The sequence below is a fragment of the Maylandia zebra genome, linkage group LG3, assembly GCF_041146795.1.
Source record: "Maylandia zebra isolate NMK-2024a linkage group LG3, Mzebra_GT3a, whole genome shotgun sequence".
Taxonomy (NCBI): Eukaryota; Metazoa; Chordata; class Actinopteri; order Cichliformes; family Cichlidae; genus Maylandia; species Maylandia zebra.
Window position 1 is genome coordinate 7,937,424 of NC_135169.1, and position 18,617 is coordinate 7,956,040.

At 42.5% G+C, this 18,617-nt stretch overlaps 1 protein-coding gene across 1 annotated transcript; it reads left to right on the plus strand.

The window, feature by feature from the left end:
* Window positions 1-9,075: 9,075 nt before the first annotated feature.
* Window positions 9,076-11,503, plus strand: LOC112429757 (putative C-type lectin domain family 20 member A). The gene is made up of 4 exons (XM_024800175.2): window positions 9,076-9,346; window positions 9,535-9,909; window positions 10,070-10,426; window positions 10,703-11,503. The coding sequence occupies exons 1-4, from the start codon at window positions 9,277-9,279 to the stop codon at window positions 11,047-11,049; spliced, it is 1,149 nt and encodes a 382-aa protein (XP_024655943.2). The 5' UTR covers window positions 9,076-9,276; the 3' UTR covers window positions 11,050-11,503.
* Window positions 11,504-18,617: the final 7,114 nt, after the last annotated feature.

The following is an 18,617-nucleotide window of genomic DNA, read 5'->3' on the forward strand; positions in this document are numbered from 1 at the left end:
CACATGCCCTTTCTGGGGTGACCCTGAGTCTTTGCAGGCACTGGAACCGGGCCTTAAGCATTCCGATAGTCATTTCAATTCTGGCTCTTGTCCTGCAATTAGCCAGATTATATCGCTGCTGTGGGCCCGGTTCAGGGTCAGAGTAAGGGGTAAGCAAATAGGGTAAACATGGATACCCCCTATCACCAAGCAAGTAGCCAGTGAACTCTCCTAAGACAGAAGGATACACTTCAGTTCAAATGTCCCTGAAGCAATTGGTCTTTATATATTTTAAAGTATTCTCAACTCACCATGTCCAAATTTTGTGCTCAGTGTACATTCACGGAATATTTGTGAGTCATGGACAGAGCCTGGCCACTTGGCTTCCACATTTGTGATAATGTTGGCAGCATCACATATGATCTTCACAGTGCAGAGAACACAAATTAGCATCCATTACTATAATGAAATAATTTGTTAGTTTGACATGCTACAGGGAACTATGTACCTGTACATTAATGCTGTGGAAAGACTTCCTGTTCACATAGTCTCCTTCATTTACTGAAGGAGCAATGATTGGAATGTGAGTGCCATCTGTACAGCCAATCACGCCTGGGAACTTTTATACACTGAAAATAAATGTAAAATTTAAGTAGTAGTTCAAGTAGTAGTTCAAGTATCACCACATCATGAATTGAGTTTTGTTCATCCTGATACCTGCAATTTTGTGGAATCCCTCTTTGATAAATCTTGTGGGTCTGTGACCGGGGAACACCACAAACGAGTACAGGAGACGTTTCAGTGCAACTGTAACATTCCTGACTGCCCGACAGACGGTAGCCTTGGAAACGTGCTCAGCGTCACCAATATTATACAGAAAGCTCCCGTTTGCAAAAAACCGAAGTGCAATACAAATAATATGTAATGAACTGAGAGCATGTCCGCGATGTGTCACATGCGTAATATATGGCCTGAGGATGTTATCCAAATAACTTATTGATTGTGCTGAAAAACGGTAACGTTCGCACAGAAAATCATCAGGAAATGATAAAATGTCCAAACGCGCTCTAATCACTCTCTCCCGGCGGAGAGCTCTGCGGAGAATTTGGGCTTCAACATCTACTGGCTCTTCAAGGAAGGGGCACGCCATGTCTGACACTTCCTACAGTCAGGTTTCCGACAAAGAGGCGGAGAACATCAGGGTTAGTTGAAGTAAACCTGCTAGGGGGCAGGTTAGCTTCACGGAGTGTGCCGTCATAGTAACTCACTCAGAATTAATCTAAACTCGCTTTGTGAAACCGAAAACCCGGAGTTTTCGTTAACTCAGGGTGTACTTACTCAGTTTTTCCACTAAACCGGCTTCCTGAAATAGGGCCCAGTGCTATTTGTACCCACCTTGTAAATAAATATTCACCTGCACCAGAGCTGCCGCCTTTCGGGTCCTTTCTACAACTCCACACGGCTCGCCCCGGCAAACCGTGACAGTTTATTTTTATATGGTTCTCATTGTGAGTTTTAACCACGGGTTAATGTGCTGCGCCACAAAGCTCAGATCATTTCTAACTGCTTCCTTGATAATGACAAAGAAGTTTTTTGCACTCAAATGGCCTCCACAGTCACCAGATGTTACTCCAATAAAGTAGCTTTTGAATGTGGTAGAATGGGAGATTTGCCTTATGGACGTGGAGCTGACAAATCTACAGCAACTGTGTGATGAAGTTATGTCAGTTTGGATCAGCATGCGTGAATATTTCCACGTGTTGAATCTCAAAAGAGATATGAAGAATGAAGGTAGGTCTACACTAGCAAGGTGTACCTTATGAACTGGCCAGTAAATTTATATTACAGTATCTGAATTAAGCAAATAATTCAGATAAAATGGGTGTATTTTAAATATGGTAATATTTCACTTTTTAAAAATAAATTCCTCTTTTTCCATCAGTGATTTTTTTTCTAGTTTGTTCATAAAGAGCAAAATATCGAGAGTGCATTTCATCATTTGCTCAGTAGGTTGTGTTATTGCTTTTTGGTTGCTCTAATGTTGCCTGGATTTAGGGGGAACGTCATGAAAAGGAACAAAAATTCTTGTTATTCCTCACATACCGTTGGACAAACTTTCTAAACAGTTTAGAATAGATCAGGATAAATACAGTAAGAGTATTAAAGAAACATTTTAATATGCCTATATTTGCTTTCTTTCAGTTACAATGAATTTGAATGAATTCTATGACTCAGTTTGTAGTGTTTGTGGAGATTAGGAAATTATTTTACTGTTACTATTCATAATCATTATCATTACTATTGCATTAATTATCATTTCATCCAAGCATTTATTGAAGCTGTTGATGCTACATTAAAGTCTGTATTTCAGGGGTTAGCATAATCACATAATAATCTTTCATTGCAGGTGCAACTGTAATCATGTTATACACATTGCATTTTGGTGCTTAATAAAGAGTTGATGCTCGGTCAGATAACTGATGGTCAGAAGCTTCGGTCGACGCGACGTCCGGCCGATCTATTGAGTAAAGTGGCTTAGAGCTATGGAAAGAACACGCTTACAATGCATATACACCACATATAATCTAGAGACAGGCCTGAATAGAGGCCTGTGTGTATTCAGCAACCTGCTGCATTGGAGTTTGCATGGTAACAGATGACTCAGAATACGTCAGGAGGCGAGGCGAGGCAAGGCAAGGCAATTTGTATAGCACAATTCAACAACAAGGTGATTCAAAGTGCTTTACAGAGACATTAGAAACAGAAACAAATAAAAAGCATGATTTAAAATTGATTAAAACAAGCAAACAAACAAACTAATTAACAAACAAACAAACAAAACAGTATATAAAATCAAAACAGATAAAATCAGTAGTTAAAATGTAAGTTTTGAAATTTAAGCTTAACAGTGTGGATTTGGTGCTTTATTCAAATGCAGCTGAGAACAGGTGAGTCTTCAACCTGGATTTAAATAAACTGAGTGTTTCAGCTGATCTGAGGCTTTCTGGGAGTTTGTTCCAGATATAAGGAGCATAAAAGCTGAATGCAGCTTCTCCGTGTCTGGTTCTGACTCTGGGAACTGATAAAAGACCGGATCCAGATGACCTGAGGGATCTGGAAGGTTCATACTGGGTCAGGAGGTCACTGATGTATTTTGGTCCTAAACCATTCAGAGCTTTATAGACCAGCATCAGAACTTTAAAGTCTATCCTCTGACGGACAGGCAGCCAGTGTAAGGACCTCAGAGCTGGACTGATGTGGTCCACTTTTTTGGTCTTAGTGAGGACTCGAGCAGCAGAGTTCTGAATGAGCTGTAGTTGTCTGACTGATTTTTTAGGTAGACCTGTAAAGATGCTGTTACAGTAATCAAGCCTACTAAAGATGAATGCATGGACTAGTTTTTCCAGGTCCTGTTGAGACATCAGATCTTTTATCCTTGAAATATTCTTGAGGTGATAGTAAGCTGACTTTGTTATTGTCTTAATGTGTTTTTCTAAGTTTAGGTCTGCATCCATCACTACACCCAAATTTCTCGCCTGGTTTGTGGTTTTTAGATGTATAGATTGAAGTTCTCTGGTGACCTGTAATCGTTTTTCTTTGGCGCCAAAGACTATTACCTCAGTTTTGTTTTTGTTTAGCTGGAGAAAATTGTGGCATAACCAGTCATTAATTTCCTCAATGCATTTACCAAGAGCCTGTACAGGGCCTTGGTCTCCTGGTGACATTGTGATATATATTTGTGTGTCATCTGCATAGCTGTGATAGTTTATTTTGTTGTTGTTTATAATCTGTGCCAGTGGGAGCATGTAAATGTTAAACAGAAGGGGTCCCAAGATGGAACCTTGGGGAACTCCACATGTGATACTTGTCTGCTCAGATGTGAAGTTACCTGTTGATACAAAGTATTTCCTGTTTTCTAAGTATGTTTTGAACCAGTTTAGTACACACATATACAGTATATAGACTTGTTCCTGGGTAAGAGTTCAGACATATGTTGCTTGTAACTGCATTTATTTTGGGCCTGCATAAGTGACAGTTTAGTTCCAGAAGTAAGCGAGAGTAAGAAGGTCAACAGGAAGCATCTGGCGAAGGAACAGAGGAAGGAACTGTTCTTTTTGAATGTGTCAAAGGTTGTGGTTACTGTAACTGATGCATGTTATCTATCTGCTTTGACGCACGAGGGGCGTCATAAACGATACCCTGATATTATAAAAACAACTGCTGGTGTATTGTTCGGGGGAGATCGACGCCGACTGTGTGACAGTGTTCATCTCCCCACACGTGTGTTTAATACGGGGGTTTTATGCTGAGGATTGTGATGGTGTATTTCCTCCACACGTGTTTAATAAAATCATTGTTTTGACGCATTTGGACCTGCGGTCGTTTGTCTCTCACCTCAATCACGAATCGGGACATGTTACAGATATAATAGAAGCCAAGTTAAGAAAAGATACCATGTCCACTGTTGATACTTTATTAACCTAATAACTGAATTAATTAATAAGCAAAAGTATGAAAGCAAGAACATTTAAAAACCTGAAAGTAGAGACTCAAATGCTTGAAAGCTTTTGGATCTAAAACCTGTCAAACATATGTGTGCTTGCTTATTAGTAGCCCAGAGCTACTTGTACTCTTTGAAGCCCACTTTATTGGTTATTAATCATAATCTCAAAGAGATAAATTAGATAAATCCAGTTTATTAGCCTACCCTTTTACAAAGACACATAGTCGAACCTTTTTGAACATTTATCCCACACTTAGAAAGGATACAGTAGATATTGTCAGCATGTCCTTCTGTTAATTCACAGAAAAAGGAAGGAATTAATCAGATAAATCTTTTAAAAGGATTGCTTCTTTCAAGTTTAGGGACATAATGAAAGATTGATTATATAATATATAATATAATATATTATATATTATATCATTTTGCCTCAACTGTCTGTATTTTGAGTGGTTGCATAACCTGCCACTGTGTGCTGTTCTTTTGCAAAATATGAGCGTCATGGTATTGATGTATTCAAAGTCCATGCAAAGAACTTCTTTTCATACATGTGCAGTTGCTTGGGCTCTACGTATACTGGACAGCAGATTCTTCATGACTCTTTTCAAAACAGCAACATCCATACTCAAAGAATACTCACTCTTGAGCCCTGTACTCCTTTGTTTTTCTAAATTCGACACTTTCTGATATAGGTTTTGCAGCTTTTTCTTTTTGTATTTATAGCACTTTCGTGGAGTTACATAAAGCACCAATGGATAATTACCAAGGTAATAAGTAATATCAGAAGACTGAGAACGACTCTTAGAGCTCTGGTACACGAATGGCAGAGAAACCAGACAAACACAGTTGTGTGGCTTTAAAAGTGCTTCAGTGATGTTAAGCCTTGTAAAATAAATTTGTAAACAACACAGTATTTCAACAGGTTTTAACAGAATGTCAAGTATAAAAATTTCCCCCAAAGTAGCAAAAAAATTGAATAAAATAAAATTGTGCACAAGTAAAAGAATTAGTCTTTTTTAAGTCCAAGTGGTACCGGTGGGGCCCATGACAAACAGGTGTATTCCAATAGAATTCGTCCGACAAGGAGTGTGTGTGATTGTCTGTCCTACCGTACTACTTGTACAGTAGAGGATTTTAGTCCATCAATGTGCGCGTGAGTGTGCATGTATATGTATATCGTCTCCTAGGATCTTGAGTTGGCTCGCCATCCAGTGAACACTGAACACTCTGGGTCCTGGAATCGCTGACCTGGTCTTTGGATTCGTCCCATATAAAAACCTGACCTATAAACAATGGCCAAATATATGTCACGTGCCCTTTAAGGATAACTCTCACAAATTAAACTAAAGTAGTGTCACAGTGCAGTAACAACTATTCAGATAAGTTATCATCAATTCAATCATTATCAGTTCAGTCACGTTGTACAACATTAAAATATCAAGTTTCAAAGGTCAAAGTATCAATATCCAAAATTTCACAGTATCAAGGTTCAATACTTATTTGTAACCTGCAGTAACATTAAAGATTATCTACAAGGTTTTAAACATTCAGGAATTATAGCCACCATATAATTCACTTTCATTGTAAACATTGATTACATCCATCAAAATAACTCACTGTACATATATATCTAATCACAAATAAATAAGTATATTACCCCTTTTAAGAAATGGATTAATATGCAAATGCTTATCAGAAATTGAAGAAAGTGCAAATAATCAATTTCAATAACACGTAAACACAAGGACTCAGTCCACAAATAGGAGTATTAAAATAGACGTGCTAAATCCCGCTTGTACCATAGGCCTACTAGTACAAGTGGAAATACACTAAAAATTACCTCCAAGTATTCAATACTGAGTATTGTAAAACAACTGATTGACATCAAAATTTAAACAGTAAGCAGGATAAAGTCTGCTTACAATTATCTCTCATAAAGTTATTTTTAGCTGCTTTAACCATTTACAGCTTTTCACATGTTAATGACTTAGTTAATGATCTAACTAGCATAGCAACAGTGCGTTTCAGAGACATCCAATAACTGTACCCACACTCCGCCCATCACGTGTCTGATTAGCCACATTTAGCTTACCGCCGTCGAGTGGATGCTCAGCGTTTATGTGGAGCCACAGCTCTGTAAACCTTCCGGTTTCGCTCTGCCTTTGACAACAACAAGTGCAAATACATAATTTGTGAAAAATATCAGTTTAGATGGTATTTTTTTAACTCATTAAAAGGTTAATTTCTCCAGCTTACCGATAACAAAGTTTTAGTCCGTCTGCTCTGTTCGGCTGTAGGAGCAAGAGACTGAAAACTTGGGAGCTGGTACTAAGGAGGGACAAGAGCTGCCTAGAGCTTCACCGATTGGCTGACATGCGAGGAGTGGAGTAAAACAATAGGTTCTCATCAGAGCTCATCAACCCTCTGAGAAAACTTAACCCTTGTTTGACCAAAGCATATCATATATAATCTGCGTCCCTTCTATATTTAAATAAATATTTTGATCTTTCATTAACAGGGACAGTAAGAACAGAACAATGAACATTAAATGTTTTAATTTTTCCTCTCTTTTTTTGTTTGAGATGATTTCAGGAACTGGGTTACATATTTCCTTGTAACAACCCCCAGGATGCCATTTATTTAGGATGACATTGTTGTGGATTCTATTCTTTATGTTTTCTGCTTTTGGACTGAGGGTATCTAATACACACGTTGTCACTTTTTTTTGTACTAGCAGCTGTTAAATGAGCACACAGAGGCCTCTGCTTTTACTTTGGCAAGTCTGTTTTTATTATGTCTCAGGGTCCAGACTGTTGAACACTTTAACATCCTGCTGATGCTTCACATCACCGTCTTTATGATAAAAAACATGTTCTCTCATTAACAGATGTCTGAGCTGTCACTTGTTATGAAAATGGACCCAGTGTGTTTCTGCGTTGTGTCTGACAAAGAGTAAAAGTCAAAGTATGAATGACATCCAAGTAAATAACTTGCTCGCTCCAGCTCCTACAACCAAATACAAACAGTGGGGGAGAGGGTTAGCTCAACCCACCACAACTCCCAAGCTAGCCAGAATTATATATTCATGCTAGCATTAATGGCACCTAAAACACATTTGTGGCACACATATACTACACATTTATAGCATCTAATAAAAACTGGCACAATGATGACAATAACTGAACTAAAGACACACATTCAGAAATATCAGGGTGACTAAATATGCATTATATGTGTGTTTTACAGTGTCTGGAAAGAAATGACACCAACCTCTCCCACAGGGGAATTGTAGAAAAGGGGCAAGGCCAAAGGGGGCCGACCGTGCGGACAGCAACGGCGGCGGGAATGCAAGTCCGGAGGCCGGCCACACGGAAGGCAGTGGCAGCGTTTAGGAGGTCGTCCACGCGGAAGGCGGGGGTGGCAACAGAAGTCCGGAGGCCGGCCACGCTGGTGATGATGCCCAACAAGCGGCCTGACAAGTGACCGATGATGTTGAGGCGGCAGTTTGGAACCTGAAGGTGGCATGATCCCTGCAGCACCAGGCGAGGCGGAGGCTGGACCAGACAAGGCAGAAGCTAAAGCAGAGGCTGGACCAGACGAAGCAGAGGCTGGACCAGGCGAAAATAAACATGACAACCAAACCCCAAGAACTAATACAAAATCAGAATAAACTAGAAAATAATAATCATAAACTCAAAGCGCTGGGTCACCGACCCAGGACCATGACAGTACCCCCCCCCCCCCCCCCAAGGGCTGGCTCCCGACAGCCCCAAAACACACCACCAGATCCGGGTGGGCAGCGGGGGGCCCAGGAAGGAGGGCCCGGAACAGAGCAAAACAAGAGCCCCCCAGGAAGGCAAACCAAATGTCCAAAACGCGCACAGAGGAGCAGAGTCAGAAACATAGTTCAGGTCTATGTTTCGGCCTGGGGGCCGAGAGCACCGAAGGCCAGGGTGAGACAGTTCAGGGGGCCGGCCATGAGGAAGGCAACGGTGGCGCCGAGAAAGCAGTTCTGAGGGCCGGCCAATGAGGAAGGAGGAAGGCAATGGCGGCGGTGAGAAAGCAGTTCTGGAGGCCAACCGTGCAGACGGCAACGGCGGCGGCGAGGAAGCAGTTCTGGTGGCCGACCGTGCGGAAGTATGTAGTTGGTGGTATAGTGAAGGAATGTCTCATCCTAGGAGGTCTGTAACACTCCAGGGTGTTCTGGCTTCACCCCCACATCCTAGGAGCATGAGAGAGGTCGTACCTTGTCTTATTGTTTTACGGTAGGATTAACGTAGCTATGTCAGTTTTAGTTTAAGTGCTTTTTTACATATAGATGAACTGTTGGATTTTCCAGACCAGCAGGTTAAAAGAAGTCGTTTATGTGGCCACACACACACACACACACACACACACACACACACACACACACACACACACACTGAAGTATAAATAAAGACCGGGGCAGTTTCTCGGGGCGAGTCTCAGTTCTGGAGGCTGCCCTTGCTAGCAAGAAGTTCTGTGTGTTTCTCTTCTCTGAGTCTTTACTGAAGAAGTGTTTTAGAGTATATTTTTTTGACACTGTCACAGAGTGGAGACCTGTCCATGTCTACCTCTGCTGTCATATTTGGATATTAGAAACTTCCTCTTTCTGCTTGTTGGACAGTTCAGTGTTTCTTCTTTCCATAGAAATATGTAAATGAGTCTGTATATAACTCATATTAACAGTGTGTCTTTGAGTCAGGGCTAAAAACAGTTTGTTCATATTGAAATATTGAGTACAAAGAGAGAGTGTGTTAGTTTGTTTCCTCCAAATGACAGAAAAGTCATTTTCATGTGACAGAGCGACGATGCAGTGGAGTCTGTTTCTGCTTCTTCTGATGGGTGAGTGATCATTTTACCAGGGCTCCTGATTGTTTCCACCTGAAATCCTTTAGTTTGATCAGGACTCATTAAACAAATGAACTCTTACTGAGAAAATCAAGGATTGACCTGTAAACTGGACAGTTTGATGGGAACATGAGTTTCCTGCTTGTATCAGCAGATATTCAACAGTATTCCTTCTGTTTCAGGTCAGTGTGTCTTCATCACATGTCAGCTGTATGAGTACCACTTTATTAAAGAAGAGATGAGCTGGGATGAAGCACGGGCATACTGCAGAGAGAACTACACAGACCTGGCCAAAGTGTTTGACCTGACAGACATGAGAAGACTTCAAGACTCTGCACAGAATCAAACAGAAGCCTGGATTGGACTGTACAGCGAGCCAGGAAGAGACAACAGGAGGTGGCACTGGTCTCTGCCGGGGGAGGAATACACTGAAAATAAGACCTGTTGGGGAGATACAGAGCCAAATGATGGAGCATACCCTGAGAACTGTGTGATGACAGTAGACAAGTGGGCAGATTATCCATGTAGTGACACATTTCAGTTCATCTGCTATGACGGTGAGAATATGTGGACAGTAATATGATAATACAATATTTAATAATGTTATAATGTAGTTTATAATCCGAGTTATATCATATGGTCTTGAAAGAGACAGTTTGAAGAATGAGAGAAATTAGTTGATAAAGATGTTTTTGTGTTTTTCTGTTGACTCGACAGCAACAATGAAAAACAACAAAACCTTTCATTTGACTGAGACGTCTGTGACCTGGACTCAGGCTCAGAGCTACTGCAGACAGCATCACACCGACCTGGCCAGTGGACTCAATCAGATATACAGTGAAGAGTTTAAGAAGCTGAAGAACTCTAAAGCCCCTAAGGTGAACTCGTGGATCGGCCTGTTCAGAGACAGCTGGAGGTGGTCAGATGGGAGTAACTTCTCTTTCAGATACTGGGACATGGACTCATTTAATGATGGACTAAACAACAGGAAATGTGCTACGACTCTGTTAGAGAGATCAGGAAGATGGAGCTCTGCTGGATGTGACCAAAGAAAGCCTTTCTTCTGCTATGATGGTGAGTTTACACAGATTTATCTCAGCTGTTTCTCCAATAGATGAACTGCTGGAGTCACTGAGAGGATTTAGGTCAGTGTGTTTCTTCAGCCACTTATTTCTGCAGGTGAAGATGTTTAGCTGATGGTTGGAACAGAGATTTCTCTGTAGAGCTGCTGATTCGTCTGAAGAATCACTGAAGTGTTTTCTTTTGTTCTTCCAGTGAAACTGGACCAAACATCCAGAGACTTGAAGTCCAGATTCAACTGATTTCATGTTTTCTCTGATTTTATGGCAGATAAACTGATTCTGATCAGGGAAAACAAAACCTGGGAGGAAGCCTTGAATTACTGCAGACAGACACATCATGACCTGGTTTCAATCAGGAACCCTCATCAGCAGCGATGGGTCCAGGAAAGAGCCAAAAACGCCTCGACTCCTTTCGTGTGGCTGGGACTGCAGTACGGCTGTGCTGCACGTTTGTGGCTTTGGGTCACTGATTATGTAGTGTGCTATGAGAGGTGGGCTTCAGGGGGAAGGACTGAAGCCTGTGGCATGTCTGCAGCCATGACCACAGGAGGGCAGCACGAGTGGGTCAGTCAGAGGAAAAATGAGACATTTAATTTTATTTGTATAAAACACTAAAGTTTAAACCTAAAGTCACTTCTTAGCTGCACATGTAGATTTTCTGGGGTGAACTCTGTGTTTCTGCTCAGTGTTTACAGTCTCTGGGTTTGAAAATGACCAACAGATTATTACCTGCAGCTTAGACATTTGCAGAGAGCAGTCTGTGTTTCATGTCCTCTCCTTTACCAGAGTCAGGAGCATCTTGGTTTCTTCCTTCATTGTTGCTGGATTGGTTCATTATTAAACTGTAGCAGGATGTTTGTTGTATTTAGTTCAGATAAGGTGAAGATTTTAATGTTTCTGCTTCATGTGCTGTAAATCTTTGTATCGCACCATTGTATCCTCAGCTTGAATTACAAAGCCTGTCACTAAAAGCAGGTAAAACCATGTTTGTGTCATGACTCCATATGAGCTCCATAATCTGATCATGTGTTCATGAAGACAAATAAACCTTCATTTAACCAAGTCTGTCACTGTTACAGCTTTCACAGGAACAAATACAAACAGCGCCACCTAAAGGTAAAACCAGGAAACTAACATGTAGCTCCATGACATTTCCACAAATGAAGATATGCAGGAACTGGAAATGAGTCTTTCACATCACTGTGGAGGAGTTTTTGGTCGTGTTTATTTGGCAGAATTGTTTGAATTCAGACACATTAGAGGTTTTTCAAGTTCATCCCAAATAAACTTGATCTGATTCAATCTGATTCAGACTTGGACTCAGACACTCCAAAACGGTTGATCTAATTTCCTTGTGTTGGTGTCGTTCCCAGATCATCATACTAAATGTTGTTCCAGGATCAACATTGCAGTGACCAATCAGAATGTTGTGACGTCATACTTTTGCGACTTCGGGAAAAACCGCCGTAAAACAAAAAACTGTACTTAAGCTGCTTGAAACCGCCTCTGCCCGCCGATCAACGGACCCTGACCCTAACCGTAACCCTTTAAGAATTGATATTGTCCTTGCAACATTGGAATTTCATAAATGCACGAATGGCTTGGCGCGCAAAGGAATAACGTCACAACAATGTGATTGGTCACTTGCAATGTTGAACCTGGAACAACATTTTCATGATGGTCTGGGAACAACACCAACACGAGGAAATCAGATCATCCCTCCAAAACCTTCATTTTGGTTGAGCCATTCAGAGTTGGACTTGCTGGTCTCTCTGCGTAACCTCAGTGCTCTTGAGGACATAAACTGATGTTTGGACATCCTCCTTCAGGATTTCTGAGAGCAGAATTCATCCTGAGGCAGTGCAGCAGCCCAGACCATCACACCACGTCTGACTGCTGCTGTGAGGTGTTTTTTTATGAAATCCTGTTATTCTGATGTCTGATGTAGCGGGACTCAAACCTTCCATAAAGTTCAGCTTTTGTCTCTTCAATCCACAGAAGAGTTTCTGAGGAGGATCATCCAGATGTGAGATGAGCCTTTGTGTTGTTTTTGCTGAGCAGTGGTTTTCTCATTTTCTCCACTCAAAAATAAATCCTAACTTCCCAAATTTAAATAAATGGCTTTATTGCTGAATTTCTGGGTCAACCTAATTTCACTAGACGTTCCCAGTATTTTCAGTGGTGGACAGATGGGATGTACCACTTTCAGAGGGCTGTTATAGAACAGTCCAACTGATGATGGGTTTCACTTCATGGTCAGCTATAAATCCATGCCTTTTGAACATGTTTGATGTTTCAACTATAAGTGGTTGAAACATGGTCAACTATAAGTAGTGATGTGACGTTCTGTATCGAGGCTTCGGAGCGTGTGTCGAGTAATGGAGGGGGCGTTTCCGCGAAGCGCGTATCGAGGCTTGCTTCATTTATGGGAGGAGCTGAAAATGATGACGTCCGAAGCCTCGCTGCCCGGCTGTACCACGTGACTGGTTCATGAAGCGGTTCGAACTTTGCCGCAAATAATCATTTTCCATACTGCCAGCATAAATATACACAGTATACTGCCATCACTACACTATAGGTGTTTTACACACTCCTTTTGTTGTTGACATTTACAGGCTGTGTGCAAAATGCCACACTCTTCAAATTCATGCCAGCTATTATTTTTACGTCCAGTAGGTGTCCTGCTAGAGCAAATGAAGCTTCATGAAGCTTCGCGTTGGGGTGAACCAATTGGATGAAAAGCTTCAGTGCTTCATGGGGCTTCATCTGCCCATCACTAACTATAAGTATGTAACCTTGGTTTCTGGTTGTGGTGGTCTTACCTGGTTTCTTTTGGCTGTGGCTATACTTCAGACTACAGTTTATCTTAAAAATGCTTTTCCATATGTGATGGATGCATGCAACCACACAACTGAGATACTTAGTTACCTGACCTCCGCTCCAGTCCTTCCTGGTTTGGCTGAAAGAGGAGGCTGAGGGTGGAGCTGGTTTAAATGCAGAAGCCAATAAAGTGGAATGGACCATCTATTGTGATCATGCAGGGGGAATGGGGTTCTTCTTGAATGATGGTTATCTGTTATCTCTTTAGTTTTCACCTTTGGTGTATATAATGGTTTATTCATTTGCTATATAACTGGAGCTGTTTCTCATTTGGGCAGGTCAGTTTGTTGAGTTATGTTTTTGTTAAGTGATTTTTGAGTAGTGGTCTGTTAAGTTAACCTCTTTTATGGGCCCACTTGGTTCTTAAAGACTTTATTTTTTGTTATTTTGAATTTTTGTAATCATCTTGTCCTTTTGGGGGGTATAATAAAACCCATTTTTTGAAGTTTACATTCGTGCCTGTGTGTTCCTGGCTGCTTGGTTCATGACAATTGGTGGCAGCAGTGGGATACAGCCAGTTTAAAAAAAATACACACACACAAAAAAAGGCACTTTTTTTTTTTCCACTCCTTATCGAACCATGCAGAGAGGAGCAAGGAGTGCGAGAGTAGTCCGAGGAGATGTACCAAGCCAGCAAATGGGCTCAGAAGGACAAGTCGATGGAGAACAGGAGGAGAATGGAGCTTCTGGAGGGGTAGACAGCACTGAGGGCCAAGGTAGGGAGCCAACGATATCGGATCTGATCTCTCTTCTCCGTTCACATATGGGCCAGCAGGAGGCCAGAGAGGCTAAACAGAAGGAGGAGAGTGCAAAGCAAGAACAACGTTTTAAAGCACTTCAACACCAGTTTCAGTTGTTACAGGTAGAAGTACAAGCCCGCACTTCTCCAGTGCCTGAAGGTCAGGCAGCTGAATCACCTGATCCAGCATCTCTAGATGATGACATTCTTCCCCAAGCTGGTCCCAGTATATCAGTTACTGGTTCATCAGGTCAGTCCCATTTTCTGGAGCCTAAGTTGCAAAAACTCACCAACGAGGATGATATTGAACATTTTTTGATTACCTTCGAACGCATTGCAATGGCCTGTCGGTGGCAGAGACATGATTGGGTTTTTCACCTTGTACCGCTGCTTACGGGCAAAGCAAGAGGTGCATATGTACATATGGATGTTGATGATTTTTTGGATTATGACAAGGTTAAGGCAGCTATTCTTTATAAATATGATATCAATCCTGAGACCTATAGGCAGAGATTTCGATCTCTTGATGTAAACCCTGCAGAAAGCCCTAAAGAGTTGTATGCACGGCTGAAGGAGCTTTATGTAAAATGGGTCCACCCTGAAGATAAAACCATTCAGGACATTGGGGAAATCATCATTCTTGAGCAATATTTACGAATGCTATCTCCCGAGTTGCAGGTGTGGATAAAAGAGCATAATCCGCCTTCTGCTGCTGAGGCTGCAAAGCTGGCTGACGTTTTTGTGGCGGCACGGAAAAAGGGACAGCCTTGGAGCTTCATGGCTTGGAAAACGAAGGACAGCCGAAAATCACTCCCGCAAAGACCAGCTGCCAATGTGAGTAGGGCTTCATATAGCCACTCACCCAATGGGTCTTTGAAGTCCCCGGCCAAACCCTTGGTATGCTATCTTTGTGGAATGGAAGGTCATACAAAGCCCATGTGCCCTGAAAACTCAGCTAAATTAACCCAAATGTGCTTTGTGCCTCGAAACCATGATAACTCTGAGATAAAATTAGACAGAGGGTTAAAGATGACATCAGTTGAGATTAATGGTGATACATTAAAGGCACTAATTGATACAGGTAGCACACAGACTCTTGTACACAGACAGTTTGTCCCCTTAAATAGTATTAATATGACTGAAACGATTCCTGTTTGTTGTGTTCATGGAGATGAAAAGCCTTATCCAACAGCGGACCTATACATCAAGGTGCAAGGACAGGTTTATCTCCTGAATATTGGGGTTGCAGATAATTTACCATTCCCTGTTATATTAGGCCGTGATCTACCTGTGCTGTTTGACCTTTTGGATTATAGCCACACATGCAATGTTGCAGTAACTAGGGCTCAAGCTATGAAGCCAGCAGATGCCACTCAGACCCTTAGTGCTCTGCCATTTTATGAGGCAGAATTAGAGACGGCACCCGGGAAGTTGCGCAAGTCCCGCATGGAGAGGAGGCGAGAGAAATTTCATCATACTATTGTGAAAGCATCTCCTGTCTGTGAACCTGAAATGTCTTTGGACTTTAAAGTCCCAGCTAATATCACTGAGATGCAACACAATGATCCAGTATTAGCACCCTTTTTTCAGAAAGCCAAAAAACAAGGACATGAGATGGAACCAGATATTAACAGCAGTGAGGATTTTTTTCTGAAAGATGGCATTCTTTATCGCCGGCAAAGATCACAGGTACAGCTGATGGTTCCTAGTGGAGTCAGGGAGGTGGTACTGAATTTGGGGCACTCTGTGCTGTGGGCAGGACATTTAGGGAAGCATAAAACCATGGCTCGCATTAGGAAGCATTTCCACTGGCCGGGCCTGCGTGCTGATGTGGCCCAATTTTGTAAAAGCTGCCCTCAGTGCCAAAAGACTTCCATCAAAACCCCCTCCAGAGCTCCACTTCAGCCTTTGCCAGTTATTAGCACCCCATTTGAACGGTTGGGGATGGATGTTGTCGGACCTGTTGAGAAAAGCAGGGCAGGGAACCGTTACATGCTGGTAATAACTGATTATGCCACAAAGTACCCTGAAGTTTTTCCTCTTAAATCTGTAAAGGCCAAGTCTGTGGCTTTTTGTCTGGTGCAATTTTTCTCAAGGGTGGGATTCCCTCGTGAGATCCTGACAGACCGTGGGACTAATTTTATGTCAACTTTATTAAAACAGGTCTATCAGCTTCTTGGCATTAAAGGGCTAAGGACTACTCCATACCATCCTCAAACAGATGGCCTGACGAAGCGCTTTAACCAGACCCTGAAGCAGATGTTGCGCAAGTTTGTGAATGACACTGGTACTGACTGGGATCAGTGGCTGCCTTACCTGCTCTTTGCGTATAGAGAAGTACCCCAAGTTTCTACTGGCTTTTCACCTTTTGAACTGTTATATGGTCATGAAGTAAGGGGGCCCCTCTCTTTGCTGAAAGAAATGTGGGAGGGTGACCGGAGTGAGGCAGGGGCTACTAATGTCATCTCATATGTTATACAGATGAGGGAGCGACTTGAGAAGATGACTGAGCTAGCCCAAGCTCATATGGTAGCTGCCCAGCAACATCAGAAGGTCTGGTATGATCGGTCAGCTCGGGAGAGGTCATTTGAACCTGGACAAAAGGTACTTGTACTCCTTCCAAATGATGACCGTAAGCTGTTAGCTAAATGGCAAGGACCTTTTCAGATTCAGCAGAAACTGGGAGCTACCACCTATTGGCTGGCAACTCCAGGTCACTCTCGCTCCAGTAGAGTTTTGCATGTAAATCTCCTGAAGGAGTGGGTGGAGAGGCCGAAGAGAGCAGAAGTTCTTTTGATAAGGGAGATTCATGAGGAGGAAGAGGTAGAGGAGCAGTATCTTCCTTCAGGGGTGCTCCAGCATTTGGACCTTAATCACCTTTCAGAAGAAAAACAGCTTCAGGTGAAAGAGTTATGCAGCTCTGGGGTGTTTCAGGAGAATCCTGGGAGGACGGATGTTATTGAACATGACATTATATTAAAGGATGGAGCATCTGTGAGACGTATGAGTTATAGGATTCCAGAGCGGCTGTTAACATCATTGAGGAAGGAGGTGGATTTAATGTTGTCTCTAGGAATCATTGAACCATCTAAGAGCGAGTGGTGCAACCCAGTGGTTTTGGTCCCAAAGAAGGATAGTAGCCTGCGGTTTTGTATTGATTTCAGGTACTTGAATGCCATCTCAAAGTTCGATTCATACCCTACACCTAGGGTTGATGATCTGATTGAGCGACTTGGGAAAGCCCAGTACCTGACGACTCTGGATCTCTGCAAAGGCTATTGGCAGGTGCCACTTACTCAGCGCTCAAGGGAACTGACTGCCTTCCGGACACCATGGGGGCTATTCCAATTCACAGTCCTGCCTTTTGGTTTGCATGGAGCCCCTGCAACATTTCAGAGGCTGATGGATCGGGTACTGTGTGGTTTGTCAGAGTTCACGGCAGCATATCTGGATGATATTGTGATTTACAGCCAAACCTGGGAGGAACACCTCCAACATCTAGAAAAGGTACTAGAGCGTCTCAGAGAAGCTGGGCTGACTGCTAATTCGGCAAAATGTGTCTTTGCCAAGGCTGAAACTGAATATCTGGGATTTGTCATAGGTAATGGGGTGATAAAACCACAAGTGAGCAAAATCAGTGCAATTGAATCCTGCAGTTTGCCACAGACAAGGAAACAACTTAGATCATTTCTTGGCATGGCAGGGTTCTACCACAGATTTATCCCTCATTTCTCTGCCAGGGCGTCTCCCCTCACTGATCTAACAGGTTCTAGGTGCCCTAACCAGATTCAGTGGACGGAGGAGGCTGAGGCAGCTTTCCAGGACATCAGGGAATCCCTCAGTAAGACTCCAGTCTTGTATACCCCAGATTTTGAGAAACCTTTTATTCTTCAAACTGATGCTTCTGACAGGGGTCTGGGGGCTGTTCTTCTACAGGGACCACCCAATGAGCGACACCCAGTGGCTTTCATTAGCCGTAAAATGTTCCCAAGAGAGATGAGATACTCAACGGTGGAAAAAGAGGCTTTAGCAATCAAGTGGGCACTTGATTCCCTCAAGTATTACCTCCTAGGCCGGGAATTTACACTGGAAACTGACCACAAGGCGCTCCAGTGGTTGGAGAAAATGAAGGATACGAATGGACGAATCACCAGATGGTACCTTGCGATGCAGCCATTCCGTTTTACCATTCAGCATATCGCAGGCAAGAACAACTGCACAGCGGACTATCTCTCTCGCTGTTCCAGCTCACTGCTGAAGGGGGGGAGTGTGTGATGGATGCATGCAACAACACAACTGAGATACTTAGTTACCTGACCTCCGCTCCAGTCCTTCCTGGTTTGGCTGAAAGAGGAGGCTGAGGGTGGAGCTGGTTTAAATGCAGAAGCCAATAAAGTGGAATGGACCATCTATTGTGATCATGCAGGGGGAATGGGGTTCTTCTTGAATGATGGTTATCTGTTATCTCTTTAGTTTTCACCTTTGGTGTATATAATGGTTTATTCATTTGCTATATAACTGGAGCTGTTTCTCATTTGGGCAGGTCAGTTTGTTGAGTTATGTT